Source organism: Catharus ustulatus, chromosome 7 (assembly GCF_009819885.2).
Source record: "Catharus ustulatus isolate bCatUst1 chromosome 7, bCatUst1.pri.v2, whole genome shotgun sequence".
Taxonomy (NCBI): domain Eukaryota; kingdom Metazoa; phylum Chordata; class Aves; order Passeriformes; family Turdidae; genus Catharus; species Catharus ustulatus.
The window spans coordinates 29,290,150-29,306,737 of NC_046227.1; the positions used below are offsets into that span (position 1 = coordinate 29,290,150).

At 43.4% G+C, this 16,588-nt stretch overlaps 1 protein-coding gene across 1 annotated transcript in view; it reads right to left on the minus strand.

Moving 5' to 3' along the window:
- Positions 1 to 1,397: 1,397 nt before the first annotated feature.
- Positions 1,398 to 16,588, minus strand: part of SLC12A8 (solute carrier family 12 member 8) — a 44,905-nt gene continuing 29,714 nt past the window's right edge. The window contains exons 7-13 of the mRNA XM_033065371.1: positions 15,319 to 15,406; positions 12,092 to 12,238; positions 8,929 to 9,583; positions 7,980 to 8,071; positions 6,331 to 6,448; positions 3,841 to 3,901; positions 1,398 to 2,501 (exon numbers count right to left, since the gene is read on the minus strand). Of these exons, the coding sequence (XP_032921262.1) occupies positions 2,336 to 2,501; positions 3,841 to 3,901; positions 6,331 to 6,448; positions 7,980 to 8,071; positions 8,929 to 9,583; positions 12,092 to 12,238; positions 15,319 to 15,406 (1,327 nt within the window). The 3' untranslated portion in view covers positions 1,398 to 2,335. The remainder of the gene's footprint in view (positions 2,502 to 3,840; positions 3,902 to 6,330; positions 6,449 to 7,979; positions 8,072 to 8,928; positions 9,584 to 12,091; positions 12,239 to 15,318; positions 15,407 to 16,588) is intronic.

A 16,588-nucleotide genomic window follows, 5' to 3' on the forward strand; every position in this document is an offset into this window, starting at 1 on the left:
CATCTCTCTCAAAAACACGTTTTCACACCTTGACCCATTGCAGAACATTTTAATTTCTTGCACCATAATAATAATAATAATAATAATTTCAAAATCAAATTTCAAACCAAAAGGAAAATAATTATAGATGACAAAAAAGTTTACATGGCTTAAAAAACAGTAAGACCTTTCCATAATTACATTAGCCAAGCTGGAACCTCAATATACAACGAGGCAGGTGATGCTCAGAGCTGGTCCCAAACTCTCCTTCAGGGAACCTGAAGCTTTGTGAAAGCCCCAGCATGTGCAGGCACAGCTTGGCTCTCAGGGGATGAAAGCAGCACATTCCCACTCACAGGAGCAATCCCCACCCATATTTATTCCCTTCAGCCACTAAATGTGAAGATGATATGTTCCTGCCCACCTAATTTCACCCACGTTTTTGAGAGTGCTACCAAAGCTACAACCATTTCTAACATGACACCATGATCTTTAGCTGTACAACTGCTTGCTTCTTGCTTTCCTGCTGGAAAAGATTCCTTGATGTGCAAAGCTCTGCGTTCCTGTACTGTCTGGACTCATGGGGTCTCCAGTGCTACCCAGACTGTGGAACTACTGGAGCTAAAACAAGGCACCCAATTGTTTAGTAGCCAGCAAAGAAGCTACTAGGAAATTCTGCCTATCAATCTCTTCATGCCATGCTCTGGGGTTTTCTTTTTGTTCAAGCTACAGAGAGATGCAGGGCTGAGCAATCCTTGACTCGGTAGGAAAGGGACCACACATGTCTGGATTTTGTGAAATACAAGATTTTACAGTGATGGTATTGGGTGTGAAGCTTTAACATAGCACCAAGCAGCTCGCCAGCAGTGGGGTAGCATCAAGGAGTATTTGCACAACAGGGGTATCTGCCAAGTTTAAGGATGCTGCAAGCACAGGGAGGGCTCTCTGGAGCCACTGGCCCCAGGGAACCCAGGGGAAACTTCAACACAGACCCAAAATCCACACTGCAGATTCAGATTCTTTGGAAACCAACATCAAGAGGCAGGCAGGAAGGAACCCTGGAAAGGTGTTTTCAACACTGAATGACCGATTTGAGGTGGCTCAGAGCTGGTCATACAAACACAACTTCCCTCTTGCCTCTATAGAGATAATTAAAGTTAAAAGCACTTAGTCAAAACCTGCAACCTTGAAAAATGCATACACTTTCTGCAGTGCGCCAAGGTGGCTCTTTTCTCCATGTCAGCACAAAGCCTCCTGTGCCTGCCTCTGTAAAAAAACTGAAAGAGCCAAAGCTGCAGCTGGCCAGACCAAGGGATGCATCCCACTCCACCCAGTAACACCAGGGCACTTAGCACTGGCAAGTGGAATTGTGCTCAAAGGCACTGAGTGTGCCCACAGAAAGCATGGGGGGGAGCTCCTGGTGTCACAGGCTTTTATTGCACAGAGGAGAAATAAATAATCTAAAGGCTGAAATTATTAGAGATGAAACAAAGTGAAAGGCAGTGATTTCCCTCTCCTCATAATGTCAGAACTGATGTCTGGTGCTGGGGCTGAACTGATTTTGCTAAAGCAATTCTGAACCATCTGTCCCTTCAGCCAGGACATGCTCTAAGTGGGCCCAGTAATTTCATCAGGTATCAGCTCTCACATCAGAAAGGGTGTGGGAAATAACCAAGAACAGCTTCCAAGACAGAATTTCACAGTTTAACAGAAGAGGTCATTATCCTGCATTACTGCATTTAAATGTGCGATTTCAGTTGTGAATATACTTCATAATCTTCTCGTACTTGCCGCTGATTCTGGCCTACTGTCTAATGCCTTAAAATACTTTCTAAGACCTTGATAATTGAAATGCTGAGGTAGAAAATTACTGTATAACAAGCAGGGAAATTCATGCCTAGAGGAGAAGTGAATTGACCTGGAAGGTCGCATCCATCTGTGGCACAGCTGGGAGTGGGGCACAGCTCCTGCTGTCAGCGTCACTGCTCCCAGGCAGTGTCCCCAGTCACCCAGAGGACATCTCAAATGGGGTGTTGGAAGCTTTTAGAGCAGCAACCATTTTTAGAACTCAATAGGGCTTATAATTGAATTCTTTAAAAGAGTTGTACTGTCTTCAGTAACTCATTACTTCCCTGGACTGGCCCTATAATTTCCATTTTTTCCCCTCAGTTTGGCAGGGTTTGAAGCCCAGCAATGTTGCAGTTTGCATAAACAAACAAGCCTCAAATACATAAATAGCCATTCACATCCTTTGTGTATGTATTCAAGTATTTCAAAGGGCACCTGTAGCAGCCATTAGCACTTCAAAATGCTTTTTGAAGTAAGGGATTGATTTTTTTATGTGTGTGAGTGTCCTTCACTGGAACTGGCTCCCAAATTCCTCTCTGCTGATGAGCGAGGAGTGGTGGTAGCGGTCCCGCCAGGCGAAGTCGGCGTTCTCCTCGGTGACCTGCCTGGTCTCCATGCCAACAGTTGCAAAGGATGGTGTCACCACGATCTGCTCCTGGGGACTTGGCCTTCTCCTGCAAACAGAGAAGCAGAGGTGCCTGCATCAGCCCTTGTTTGTTACCCATTTCCAGCCATGCTCTCAGCTGTGCCAACAAGGCACGGTGATTCCACAAGAGGCTAAATCCTTCTCGGTGTCCTTTGGAGGCACAGAGCATTTTTCTTAGAAGTCACACAAAAAATGTACTCCCTTTCCCCAAATAAACACTGCAAAATATACATTTTCGTAAAAAATGGGTTTCCTCTTTGGATATCGACTATGTCAACACCCTCCATACTGAGCAAAAGAAGAAGGAGCACAAACTATTTCTAATGAAAAATAGCTGCTGATGCCAGAGCCTGGGCTAATTCCCCCACTCCTCAAGGTTCAACCCTTTACCTGCTGAGAGGATGCAAAGGCATCATAATTCCATAAGAATCTTTTGTTAAATGGTTTAAATTAAGGTATAAATGAAGTGCTGTTATGTCTAAGACCTACCATGGGGACCTCAGAGAGATCCCTCACCCCTGGCTTCTCTCCCCAGCCACCTCTGCCTGTACTTTTGTTTATTTTGAAGGAGCCAGAAAATTGGCACATATAATGCAAGGCAGTTTACATTGCACAGTCCTCACTACAGCCTTCACTCCCCCCACCAAAAAACCCCAGCAGACTGAGAAACTCAGAACCCACTGCTCAGAGGCAGAGGTGCTCATAAGCTGCTATAGGAAACCCAATGTGGTGGAATTAATAATTAATAGCATCAAATAAGTTTAACAAAACTAGTTAATAATCAACCAAAAAAAGCCCCTCAAGGTCTTCTGGGAATCAAAATTGCAAGACAATGTCACTGCAGTCCCATGCAAATTCAATATTGAATGGTTGCTACACCAAAGGACCCATTTATCTTATTTACCCCGAAGTTACAGCAGTTTGCCTGTCCCAGATTTCCTCTCTGAAACTTGAACACAAGACCTATATGTGCCTGTTCCACCACTACCAGAGGAATTTGCTTTGGGTGAATGAGGGGTGGAAGAGAGGGAGTCTCCAACTTCTCATTTCCTTTCAGATTTTCCAGTTCAACTTTTTGAGCACAGACCTTTGGGGTAAGATAAAGCTTCAGGCACCGAGATATGGTTATCAGCAGACATTCCCACACACAAAGCAGAGGAGACTCCACAGCCACCCACATGCCAGGCTAATGGGAGCAAGCAGTTCTTTTTGCCATTAAGCAAGAATAACCCTGAGCATGCAAGAAGGGGCAGAAAGACTGCCTAAGGTAATAAGCAAGTCAGTTCTTCCAGCCCTCTCTATGCTCATTAGTGGGTCATGGGAACAATGAGCAGCGTGTTGGTCACTGCCAAGTGACTGGTACCAACCTGCATGAAGTGATCAAAATCGACTTAATCCAGCCAAAGAAACTGAAATTTGCTGCTGCTCCTATGGAGAAAAGGCATGAGAAGTCAGTATGCTGCTAATTCTCTCGTAATAGCATTACACCACTGAATTTTTGCATAAAATCTCAAACCAGCACAGTTGTTATTGGCCTGCAGTACCCAAAGATTTTGTGATAGTGAGAACATTTCTGCAGTTTTCCTACATGCTATAGCTTTTAAACAACAGCTATGAACCCCAATTTCCTATGGAGAACAGCTATTCATTCCCAGCCCAACAGTTTGTGAAACCCCAGTAAAGCATGAGCAAAGCACAGACACCCACCACAGTACCTTACACTCCCTGGACTGCAAAAACCATTCCTACTGCAGGCATGGGGAAGGAGGAGCCACTCAGCCAACCTCGGCCAGGGTGGCTATGGTTCATCATTCATTCATTCCCTCTTGTCTGACCCCACAGAGAGCTGGCTTCAGCTTATTCCTAACACTGATTTCTTTTCTGATTTCTCAGTAGAGTTAGCTTCCTGCACTGGGTCCCTGCAGGGGCAAGGAAGTGCCAGAGCTGGAAGCAAAAGCAGCAGGAGAAGTTTATGGTGAGGGACAGGGAGGACTGAGCCCTGTCAGCACCTGCTGGGTTTAGCTTAGGCTGTTGGAGAGGGGGAGAGAGAAGGGATGTGTAAAACACAGGGCATTTCTTATTTCTCCTCCCAAGGTCTTTATCCAGCCCCTCCAGAGCATCTCTCAGGCCAGTGTCTCCCAACCTTTCCAGACAGAAGGGCTGTTTGATCCTTTGAAGAACACTCACAGATCATCAGGAGCCTTGTGACCACAAAATAACATTCCCTCATAGCCAAGTAAAAATCATAATGAATTTTGAGCATTCACTTCTAACATTTTCAATGGCATGCATTGTTTTTCTGTATGTATGAAAATGCATACGCAAAAGAAACCAAGAAAAAAAGGTCCAATCATGCTGCTGTTTCTCAGATCAGCTTCCAAAACCCTCTACACACTGACAGAGAAATTCTTATTAATTTTAGACAAATATTTCAAATGCAGATTACAGAGATATAATACAGTGAGTATACAAAGGCAAAAAAGACCCTACACCTGAAAACATTGTTTGTGTTTTATTTAATATATAGGTACCATAAACAACTTTGTTAAAAGTTATATATTTCAAAGGATACAAAATAGCAACTACTATCCACAATCGCAGTGGTTTTTTAACTATTCCCTCTATACATAGAAAGGAAGTCACTCAAGAGTAGAAAAAGAACAATTGAGCAATGTTTGGAAAGTGGTGATTAGTTTTTGGTTTCTCATCATCTGCATTTCTGAAATCTAGTATGTATTCACCTACATAATAGGTCTAATAACCTTTCACCTAAGTAAACCCAGGTAGCTATTGCTGCACATACTGCATATGAACTCAGGCTCTTGATTTTTCTCATCCTGGACAAAAAAACTGCACATCCAGGCATGCACTGAGCTATGCACCTCACACACCTGCTGATGGATGGATGGATGGATGGATGGATGGATGGATGAGGATGGATGATGGATGGATGGGTGGATGGCTATGGATGGATGATGGATGGATGGATGGATGGATGGATGGATGGATGGATGGATGGATGGATGAATGGGTGGATGGATGGATGGATGGATGTGGATGGGTGGATGGATGGATGGATGTGGATGGGTGGATGGATGGATGGATGGATGGGTGTGGATGGATGGATAGATGTGGATGGATGGATGTGGATGGGTATATGGGTGGATATACTCATGAGCAGCTGAGGATGCCCACACCACGTCCCTTCAGAGACACAGAGCACTGCAAACCCCCCAGTGGCCTTGCCAAGGAGCTGTGGGCTCTCATGAGTTGCTTGCTGAATGTGTTTCACAGTTTAATTTTGAACTTGTTTAAGCCGATCATGTGCACAGATCTTTCTAATGCCCTCTGCCCAAAAGTATTTTCCCAGATTATGTTCCAAACATATTCAATGTGTTTAGCTCTGGAATCAAAAGGCTTTCTTGTTCCACAGCTAGGAATGCTGAGATCTGATGAGACACTCATCAAAATTCTCATTTTCCCTGAACTTCTCTCAGGTGGGTTTAGATGGATTAGGTTTAATAAAACTTATTTACAGCAGATTTTTCTCATTGCTGGGATACATTTACAAACTGCCACCCCTATCAAATCTTAGTATCTGGTTTTGCCATTTAAAGCACAGTATAACAAAGTAACAAGCACCATGTTCAAACTATCAAACCAATGCTACAGTTAGAATCTAACAGAAAGTTAAAGACTCAGAGAGAAAATGTATTAAAACTAGCAATGAAATAAATTGTCACCATTCACTGTGTCACCTGCATATTAAGCATGAGTCTCAATTCCTAATTAAGTTAAATTGAAGTTTAATGAATTTTTAAGCAGGTTTAATAATACAGGGTAAAAAAAACACTCACCAAGAGGGAGTCCTGGGCTCACTTGGCCAATATAGAAATACAGAATAATTGCTGCTCCCAGGCTGACAAGGGTGTAGATCCACTGAATGACAAACATTATGATCAGGGACACGATTGCCTGTTGGAAAGACACAGAGTTACCCCAGAATCTGGGAGAGAAGACCATGCTGACAGTCAAAGCCCAGGGCTCCATGGGACAGGGAGCCTCGTTTGGTGTCACTCTTCAAAGGAGGGACAGCACAGGTTTTGCAGAGTCACCTTCAGCAGCTCCAGTGAGCTTCCCAGAGCCCCAGAGACAGTGTGGGTCTCTGCCTGGGCTTCTCCAAGAGAAGTATCCAGAGGCTCATCTGCTCAGGAGGATATTTGCCTCAAGTTGCATACAAATGGGGCAGAGGTAGCATCTCCATGGGAGATGTTTGGAACAGCAAGGTTCAGCACATAAAAAAGAGTTAAAATGGTCCAAACTGACACAAACAGTGATGCTCAAAGAGAGAGGGCAGATGAGAGAAGAGTCAGGATGAGTAAACACATTTTTGCTCTTGTGATTTTATTTTGCATTGTCAATAACATCCCAGTTCTGTTGCAACCTCCTCCCAAGCCTGATTATCAGCAGGAAACCAAATTTGCTCTAATGAGCACATCCATCACCTCCATAAGCAAATCCCCCTGCAAAGGCAGAGAGCTGATGGCTCTGCCATGACATGCACTTGGGAGCCACATCAGATACGAGCCCAGAGGTGGCACCAGCCCACAGCCTCCTAAAGAGGGGCCACCACCCCAGCCCACCCCTGGTGCTGCAGCCCACTGGGACCCCTCACCAGGAGCTGGCTGCTGGCAGCAGTGAATTTGAAATGTAGGTGTCCAACTCCATCTGAGGATTAAACTAACGGGGTTTGGTGGGTTGTCTGAGTGGGTTTGTTACATTTTATGCACAGCTATGAAATCCCCATCCATGCAACAAAGCCATATGGCTCATTCATTATGCATATCTGACCCTTTCCCTGTCATCTGCCCAATAATCCATCTTCCCAAGATGAATTTAAGTGTCTTAAACTTCTCAGTAGCTTGAGGTAGAAGCTATTTAAAAGTTATTTAAAGTAACATGCTGTAGGAATGCTCTCCTTTCCTCCCTCAAAAGATGGAATTTCATAGCTGGGCTGATGGTATCAGGAAGTCAGCACTAATGAAAACCCACCCCAAGCTTGCAGAAACTGGCCCATTAATAAAAGCAACACAGCTTTGAAGATGATGTCTCAGTCCATCACACAGCAAGAAAAAGCAGACTGGCACACAGGGAAAAGAGGGACACTGATTTTTTTTCCCCCATGAAGCCATGCATATTTAAAGTCCTAAGACTCCAGACTTTGAATTTGTACTTTTGAGTTGGGTTGGAGTTGGTTTGTTTGTTTGTTTGTTTGTTTGTTTGGGGTTTTTCCTGTTGTTATTTAATTTAATATGCCCTTGGGCTTTCCCTGAATTTGAACTGCTGGATGCATGGTACCTTGAGTATTTAGTTTAGGTGACCTGGAATACAAGAATCAAAAGCAATTATTTAGGGTACTGGAATATTTACACTGCAGCATGTGATGAATTTCCTTCTGTTTTCTAAAATTACAAACCATTGCTCAAAATAAAAGAAAATTACTTACACCAGCAAAGGAAATCCAGTGACTGAAAAATCTGGAGTAGAATGGTATTTGCTGAATTCCCAGTTCTGGATTTTGTTGCTTTATAGATGATTCTAAAGAAAATGAAAAGTAAAAAAAATAGAAAGGAGCTATAATGTGGGGTTTTTTCCTTTTCTTTACATTACCAGACTCCAGGAATCAAAGCAAAAGTTCTAGCTGACAGCTGGGTACGACAGAGTTAAACCACAACCTCTAAAATGAAAACTGAAAAGGAGTGCAAGAAAAAAACCAAAAAGTTGTCAAGTCTGCTACTAAGTCCATTTGAAGGTTGCATCTGTCTACCTCTGCCTCAGTTACACAATTTGTGAAATAAGAAAAATAATACTTTCCTCCCTCAGAGGGGTTTAGGAAGCTTAACTGACTAATGCTGATGAAACTCTACAGCACTGGGAATGACAAATGCCATGCACATGTGCTGTATCCAACACCCACATCACCAACAGAACAAATTCAGATCTTCACCTTTGCATCTTGAGTTACACACTCCACCTGTGCTGTGGGGATGACTGCAGTTTGATAGTCTGAGTTTCAGAGTCACACAGCTCCAACCATCCTACCCCACACCAGCAGGAAGTAAATCCCTAGATACATCTAAACCCTTTTTAATGTACAGCATTCAGCATGCCTGTGAAGAATTATGAGTATATCGTAAACAACCCAACACTAAATTTAGTCCTGCCTGCTTTCCTGTGATTAATCTTCTGTAGGAAATTGCATTGGAGCTTCTCCTGTGATGTACTGCAATGAACACTACCCTCACCTGGAATAAATGATATTATTGCCATGAATCACTGAATGACAGCCCCATATACAGCTCGTTTCATGCCTGCCTTCAGGAGAGCACTGGGAGGACCAAGGTTATAAACAATTTCCTCTGAACATGGAGATGTCCACCTCCTACAGCCCTTACCTTCTGCCCTTGTGCCAGGGAGCATCATCACTTCACTGCAGAGCTGTTCCCTCTGCTCCAGCGTCCTGGGTGTGTGCTGGGCATCCCCAGCAGGTCCCACTGCATCCCACTGCCCACCCTGCTCATCCACGTCCTGCTGCCTCTCAGGGGGCTCATCCCAGCTGTACTGAGCCAGGGGAGCATCGTGCTGGAGATCCAGGAGAAAGCTGTCTTGTAATGTCTGCTTGGCTGGCTTCTTTGCCTTCTTTTGTTTGTCCTTTCGGGTTAAATTCTCAGCTCCTTCTCTTTTGAAAGTGCTTGGCTCACTAACAAATGGTTTAAAAAGCTGGTCCATGTCTTTCTTGAATTCCAGCAAGGTGCCATTTGACCTGCTTTGAATTACCCCATCTGCTGCACGGCTGGGGGACTTGTTGAAAATTAAAGGCTGGGAAGAGTGAGCAGGTCTAGCAGCTCCCATCTGGGTCTCTTCAGGTTTCTGCTGAATGCTGTAGCTCAAGGATAGTGAGAAATAGGAATAGTCCACAGCAATATATGTCAGCATGAAGTTGATGGTGACTATGGGAGCAAGAACATTCACTTGCCCAATGAAGACAAAAGCCATGGTGATGAGACTTGTTAAGCAAATCGCAGCCACTGGAGTCTTGTTGGGGCCTTTCTGGTTCATAAATAAAACAAAATTACATTTAAATTAAGAACCATGAACCTTGCCATGAGGATTCCCCACTTGCTCAGCTGCTGTATGTGGTTACCTGGGTTGTCTGCAGTACCCCCCTAGTCATGAAATACATGCATGCATGTGCAAACAGAGGCTCACAGGTCTAATAAATTAAAGAACAGACTGGAAGCCAAAAGCTGTGGAGCTCCCACTCCATCCCTGAGCCTAATTCAAGCTTTGTCTTTGGTAAATTCATCCACTCCTATCTCCATGGTGAAACAATGTCATTAAAGCAGCAATAAACCTTCAGAGAGATTTGTGGGGCTTATGGGAAGCCTGGCAATAAAACATGTTAATTAGAGTTAACTGTTCATCTCTAATTATTCTACAGGACTCTGCATCACTGCCTACCCAGAAGGCTTCCCCATGCAGCCCTTGGAAAAGCCCTGCATGAAGCAGGGCCACCTGCACATCAGCAGCTGCTGGCCCTGCCCTGACAGGGAGCTGCTGTCCTGTTCTTTGGGACTGGGTGAAGTCAGGGGAAGGAGAAGGAAAGAGGCACACTGGGAGTGGAAATACCTGAGCATTTGGCTCATGAGCTTTAATGCCAGGTCTAACTTACCCTTCCTTGGACCAGCCACCATCTTGCCATTTTGCCACCTGACGAGCCTGTGCAAGCCGTGTAAAGGCTTTGCTTAAAAATATCTTACAAGATATCTCACAAAATATCTCAAGTTTTCACTTAACTGCATTTACTTCCTTAACACACAGTTCAAATGGAAACTATTTCTGTTTCCACCACTCTTACTTATTAATAGAAAAGGGGACAATTCTGGACCATTACATCTTTTCAGAATGAACAAAAATACTTCTCAGGGACAAAGGAACACAGATCTCAGAAAGTATCTTCAGTATCAGAAAGATGGACTGAGATGGGGGACAGATAGGGTGATCTCAGGATGCATCTGGCTTGGATTTAACTCCACAGAAAACATTTGTGTCCTTCCCATCAGCTGGGGTTGTGGTGACCACACCACCTTCTTCAACCATGAAAAAAAAGAACTGATGTGGAGTAGATTGCTAAGAGCAAATTAAATCTATTTACTCTCCATATACCAAATTTAAACAATTCCAAAGGTGAAGGAGAGAAGAAAGGGGGAAAAGTGATCTGCCTTTGATTTCTCACCTCTTTTTGAGCCCTTCCCATCATGGCCCTCTGCCTGAAGTTCAGGGCAGAAAATTTGACAGAAAGACAGAAAACTATCAGAGAAGAGAGGGAATCAACTTTGCTAAACCACTAAGAACAGCTTATTCTGAGACCTTCTGAAAACTGCCTTCAGGAGCTGGATGTTTTTGCAGTCATTATTGTTCCTGATTTCCCTGCAATTTTTACTATTATTTTTGCTATTATTAAAATTTTTTGTTTAGAAAACTGCTTTGAGAAACATAAAAGAACAGAGAAATTTATTATACTTATAAAATACTTAACTATTTTTGAACATTCATAAATATCAGTGCCGAAAAATATTTTTCTGTATGTTTAAGCCACTCTGAAGGAGCAAAGCATCATAAGGCTTTTCCAGACACTCTGTACAGTTAGGTACTGCAGATTATTGAGAGTGATGGAATTATTTTCTCCCTATTTAGAAAAAGGGAAAATCATGTCTGGATGTATAGCTCAAGACTGCAGAGTCCCTGGTGACTGATATCAGCAGAATGACTCGTAGGCTATTAATAAAGGCTGTTCATGAAGCAAGGGAAAAGCTTCTTGTCATATTCCAAGCAAGACTTTGTTTCAATGATATCTAAAGCTTAGAAGACCCCTAATTTAACCTTTCAAATCTATTCTTTGTTTTTATTGAACAGTGTCCTGAAGGCACCTTATCTCACAGAGAAGTGTCCTCTTCTCCACTGCTCCCAGACTGAATCCACAGCATCACAACTGGTCACGTACTCAGCTCTGAGGTTACCACAGAGGATAGAACAGATCAAAGAAAGTGTACAGGAAAGAAGAATAAGAAAGAAAATAGATAAAAGGCAAAGGGACAGTTACCATCTATTTCACCAAGTGCTGGGACAGAAGGGCAGAGGAGAGGGAGGTGCCTCCTTTGGTCATGGCCAGGATCAGCACCAGCACAGATAAGGTGTTTGCAAAAAAACCCCACAGGCAAAGTTATAAGTGCCTGTCCTGCTGGGGACAGCTTGAAGAAGTGGGTCAGAGGGAGGGAGGGACTGATGACAGCCCAGGGAGGGCTGTGTGTGCCCGGGGGCAGGACAGAGAGGTGGGAGAGAGAGATGCTGGGATGCTGAACCAGCTGCACCGGGCCAAAAACCCCCTGGGAGGGCTCAGAGCAATGGCAGTGCACACAGGGGACAGGCAGGGAAAGGATCACAGCTGGATGCTTGGTTTTTTTTCATAAAATCTACCATTCCCTTGGCTTCTTAAAAATCTTGGTTTCTTAAGTTCAGGTGAATTTTGGTAGCAATCCCAGAGAAAAGATGACTAACCCCACGTCCAAGGAAGGCGAGCATGGGGATCACATTCTCCTGGGCGATGCACTGCAGGATCCTGGGTGCTCCATACAGCCCTCCCATGCAGGAGGCCAGGGATGAGATGTACAGCCCCAGCAAAAACAAAAAACCCACTAAGGATACCTGGAGGAAGCAGAGAGAATGCAAAGTTCATTATGTTATGCCTTAAAGACACCCAAGCAGTCTTAAATACATGTATTTTAAGAGATCACATATCTTTTCTAACATTGTTAAATGAATAGAGCAAGCTCTGGGAAAGCAGCAATTTAATTGGTCTGTGGTATAAAGTACAAGCAATTAATACAGGAAAATTATCCCATAAAAGTAATTTAATACTGAACATCCTGTACCGACAGAACCATTTTACAAGCTCATATCCAAGAAATTCTTTGTCACTTGGAGCAATAGCAGAAAAGCAGCAGCTATTAGATTCCCCTTAAGTGACTGGAAGTGAGTTTATTTCAGGCGAGATCACTTATATACAGAGCACATCACACAGGAAAGGCTGCCCAGGCTTCCCACCATCCAAAACAGGAAGACAAACCCCTCTGTCTCAGAGGGGAAAACCAATCCTGAAACAAAACCTACAGTAAAACCAAATCAAAATTGCCACTTAAGTAAATGGCATCTCAAAAAACATGCTCCAAAGGATATAATACAATGACCTTATTTTCCTGTCTTCAATGAGAAAAGAATTTCCTTTGGCCAACATGAAACATTTAAAAAAATTTTAAAGCCATAGTGCTAGCAAGGCTGGTTTTAGAACTGGTTTCTGAAGTACTCTTTCAAGCTGGGAGCATCTCCTGCAGGTGTGCAGGGAAAGGAAGGACAGTTCCTGGTCTGTCACACAGAAATGAGGACTGGGGTCCCCCTAAGCAAGTCCCCACTGTTGAAAGCTGCAAGCACAGACAGCCTATCTAAAAAACCCCACCCAAATACACAAAACCCCACAATATAAACATTGTGCAAGAAAGCTTTGAAACGGGAGTGCTCCTGGCACTGCAGTGTAAGGACATGGGCAGAAAAAATGAGGAAAACAAGGTCCAGGGTCACCTGAGACACCCCCAAGAACTGCAAGAGCACAGAGATCTGACAGCCAGCAGCCAGGTACTGGGAATGGCAAGGCAGGGGGGTAACTCCAGCACAGAGGCCAGGCAGAGAGAAAAACCTCACATTTTGGTCCAAATCCAACATGCCCATTCTCCTCTGAAGTGAGTGCTGGAGGTGCAGACAAATACCCATCACCAAATGCAGGTCCCCTGCATCCCACATGTCCTTTGCTCCCACCCCTCCTTCCATGGAAAAGAGGGTCTAAAATAACACAGGTCCTCCCAGCTTCTGCTGCCACTGAAGTCAGGTGGCACACGCTTTATTAGGAGGAATTACAAAAATTTACATGACTAAAGATGATTCAAGCTACATCTGACTTTTTTTTGTCTACGAAATCTGCAGGCAACAAAAAGGAGATTGGCTAAAAAGCCATTAAAAGCCTGGGGAAGGCATGTGAAATTAATGGTATGATCCAGAACTGTTCAAACTTCCTACCACAGCATTTCCCTGTGAAAATCCACTTGGCCTGGTGAATTGTATCTTGTGGGACAGAAGGAACCTGAGGCAAAGATGAGCAGATACCAGCTCTCATCAGACCAGACTCCCAGTGGGGAATCCTCCCTTCCCTCTCCTCTAATCCTACCCTGCGCTGAGAAATATTCAGAAGAAACAAACAGTTGTGCCAGACATCATATATTATTTTAGCTGCCAAAAATGCTTGCATTTAAATGTGCTACTTGACATTCAAATCAGGGTTAGAGGGGAAAAGTCCCTTCACCGAGGCTGATGAAAGGTTTTGCTGTGTGTTTTGAACGTAGAGAGTGTGAATACATTGCAAGGAATTGGCAGTTGGAGCTCATTAGAAGTGAAATTACTGAATCTCATTTTTATGTTTAAAAAGCCAAACAAATATTGTAACGGAGAAAAGCAGCCAAGCACTCACTCACCTGTGATAGAAAGGAAGAGTTTGGAGGAGTAATGATCTCTCCCCCCCTTCCTCTCTCCAAAGTCATTAACATCTAAAGCATCTTGCAATAACTCAAAGAAGAAACATGAATATTGCACCATTTCTTTGTTCCATGTTAAGGGAAAGAAAATTGAATTTGATTTTTTGGAGAGGGGTGTTTGCTTGCTTATTTTTTGTATTTGACATTATTAAATATCTTCTAATTCATTCCTAGATTTTTCATTTTCCCCCTGAGGGTCCTGAAGTTAAAATACAGCTTTAACAATCTTTTTCTCTTCAGCAGATTTGTTTAAAGCTGATTTTTTGGTTACTGCACTTTTTGTCCATTAAGTCATTGACATACAAAGAGGTTGCCTTAGAGAAGGCAGGTTCATTCTTTTTTCCCCTGAAACTGGGGTGGATTTTTTTACCTCAGCAGGAAGTGACAGAGCCCCACCAGTAATTGGGAGTTTATTTGGGGGGTGGAAGAAGTTTAGAGCTGGAATTTCTTAAGAAACAAGGCCAGGAGTTTCAAATTGTTATTTTAGACTAAAACCATGTTACAGATCAAACTATGTAAACTTCTTAACTTCAAATGAATCACAAAAAGTAGTGTCAAATACAGTGAACCCATGATTTTGGATAATGTTGTATAACTGAAAAAAAGACAATGTCCAAAAAAGACAATGGCACACACCAAAATCTCTTGCTCTCTTTTTAGAGGCCTGCAGTGGTAAGGTTCATTGTGTGTTCCACCACAACCCCCCTCGTGTAAATACTCTCTGTGGAATGTCTTGAGTTTAATAATCCTATTGCTCACCCTGCAATTACAGCCTGCTAGATATGGAAATGTGAGCTTCGCTTGACTTAGTAAAGATAAGCAGGGGGGTCTTTAGAGATTTCAATTTGGTCTAAGCTTTCAACAACAAGAAAGGATACAGAGAATAAAATACAGCATTTATCATTAGACCACATTACCATACTTTAGCTCTTAAAGCTATTGCTGGGTGATTACGCCAAGATTTGGCATTACAGGATACGCTGGTGAATGCAAGGCTATTCAAATCAATTGTACACTGGGATTTACAGCAGGGAAATCCCCCTGAATTTTAATGAGGGATGTGTACCCAAATTCCTTAGGCTTTTGGAAAACTCAAGCATTCAGTAAGGCAGATGGCAACCTGACAGCACCAAAAGCACAAGTTACCTTCTCTGCTATCATGAAGTCATAGCGGAGTGACTGACGGGTACAAATGGCTCCCAGCAAAAAAACAAAGACCATGTACAGAAACCACCTGCAAAGAACAAAAATAAACCAATTTCTTCACAACAAGACAAGACCATTGAGAATTCTGCCACTAGGAGAGCCAGGAGACAGCCAAATGCCCACAAGCTGGGTCTTCAATCACTGCACGGTTCCTGAATGATTTCGCTTCAGGGACAAATTTGACACCAATCCATTTTACTTACCCACTAGGATGTGCCAGGGACAGCTGCAGCATGACTGCAGGAACCCCTGAGGGGAAGGTACCTGCACCCCTCAGGTGTGCAGGGGGAAATATCCCAGTCCTAGGGACAGACTTTTTAGTAGGGCCTGCAGCAAAACACCAGGGGAATGGTATGAACTAAAAGAGGGTCGATTCAGACTAGCTGTAAGGAACAAATTTTCTACAATAATGGTGGTAAAATATGGGAACAGGCTGCCCAAAGAGGTGGTGGATGCCCCATCTCTGGAAACATTCAAGGTCAGGATGGATGGGGCTCCGAGCAATCTGATCTGAGATGTCCCTGCTCATTGCAGGGGTTTGGACTGGATTCCTCTAAAGGTCCCTTCCAGCCCAAACCATTCTGTGATTCGGTGTCTCTGCAGGTACACATCCCCCAATCTGGCAGAAACATTGACAGCTCAGCCAGCCTGCTCTGCAGCCTCAGCCAGGATCCTCTCCTGGTGTTCTGGCCTTTCCACACTCAGGCTGGGAGATAATTCTGCAAAGCAGAGAAGGGAGTGACCACAGCCTTAGATGGATGGGTTCATGTGATATTTCTGTGTCCTGTGGAATCCCCCCTCTTAAAACAAGCCCCAGTTTCAGCAGGAATCTCTTCAAATTGTGAAGAATCTTCCTTCCTGACTAAACATTGGTACACAATTAAAAGGCATAATTTCAAAGGCAATTTAGATGACAATGAAAGCAGGCAGGAAATCCTACTGAGGGCTTTTTTTTTTTTTTCGATATGCAGCAGTGGAAAGTTCTCCTGGAAAGTAGTATTTCCTTGGTAAGAGCATGACTTAGTGATGGAGAGCTTCTGCTTCCCCTGTCTCGCAGGTGGATAGTTCATCTCACCTCTCTTGGCCTCATTTTCCCAGTAATAAAAAATACAAAATGTTGGTACTTTTTTCTATTTATATAGAAAAGGAATTCAAGGGGGAAAAAAAAGCAATAAAACCTTTCCTTTGAAACCAAGAGTAGTGAATGACA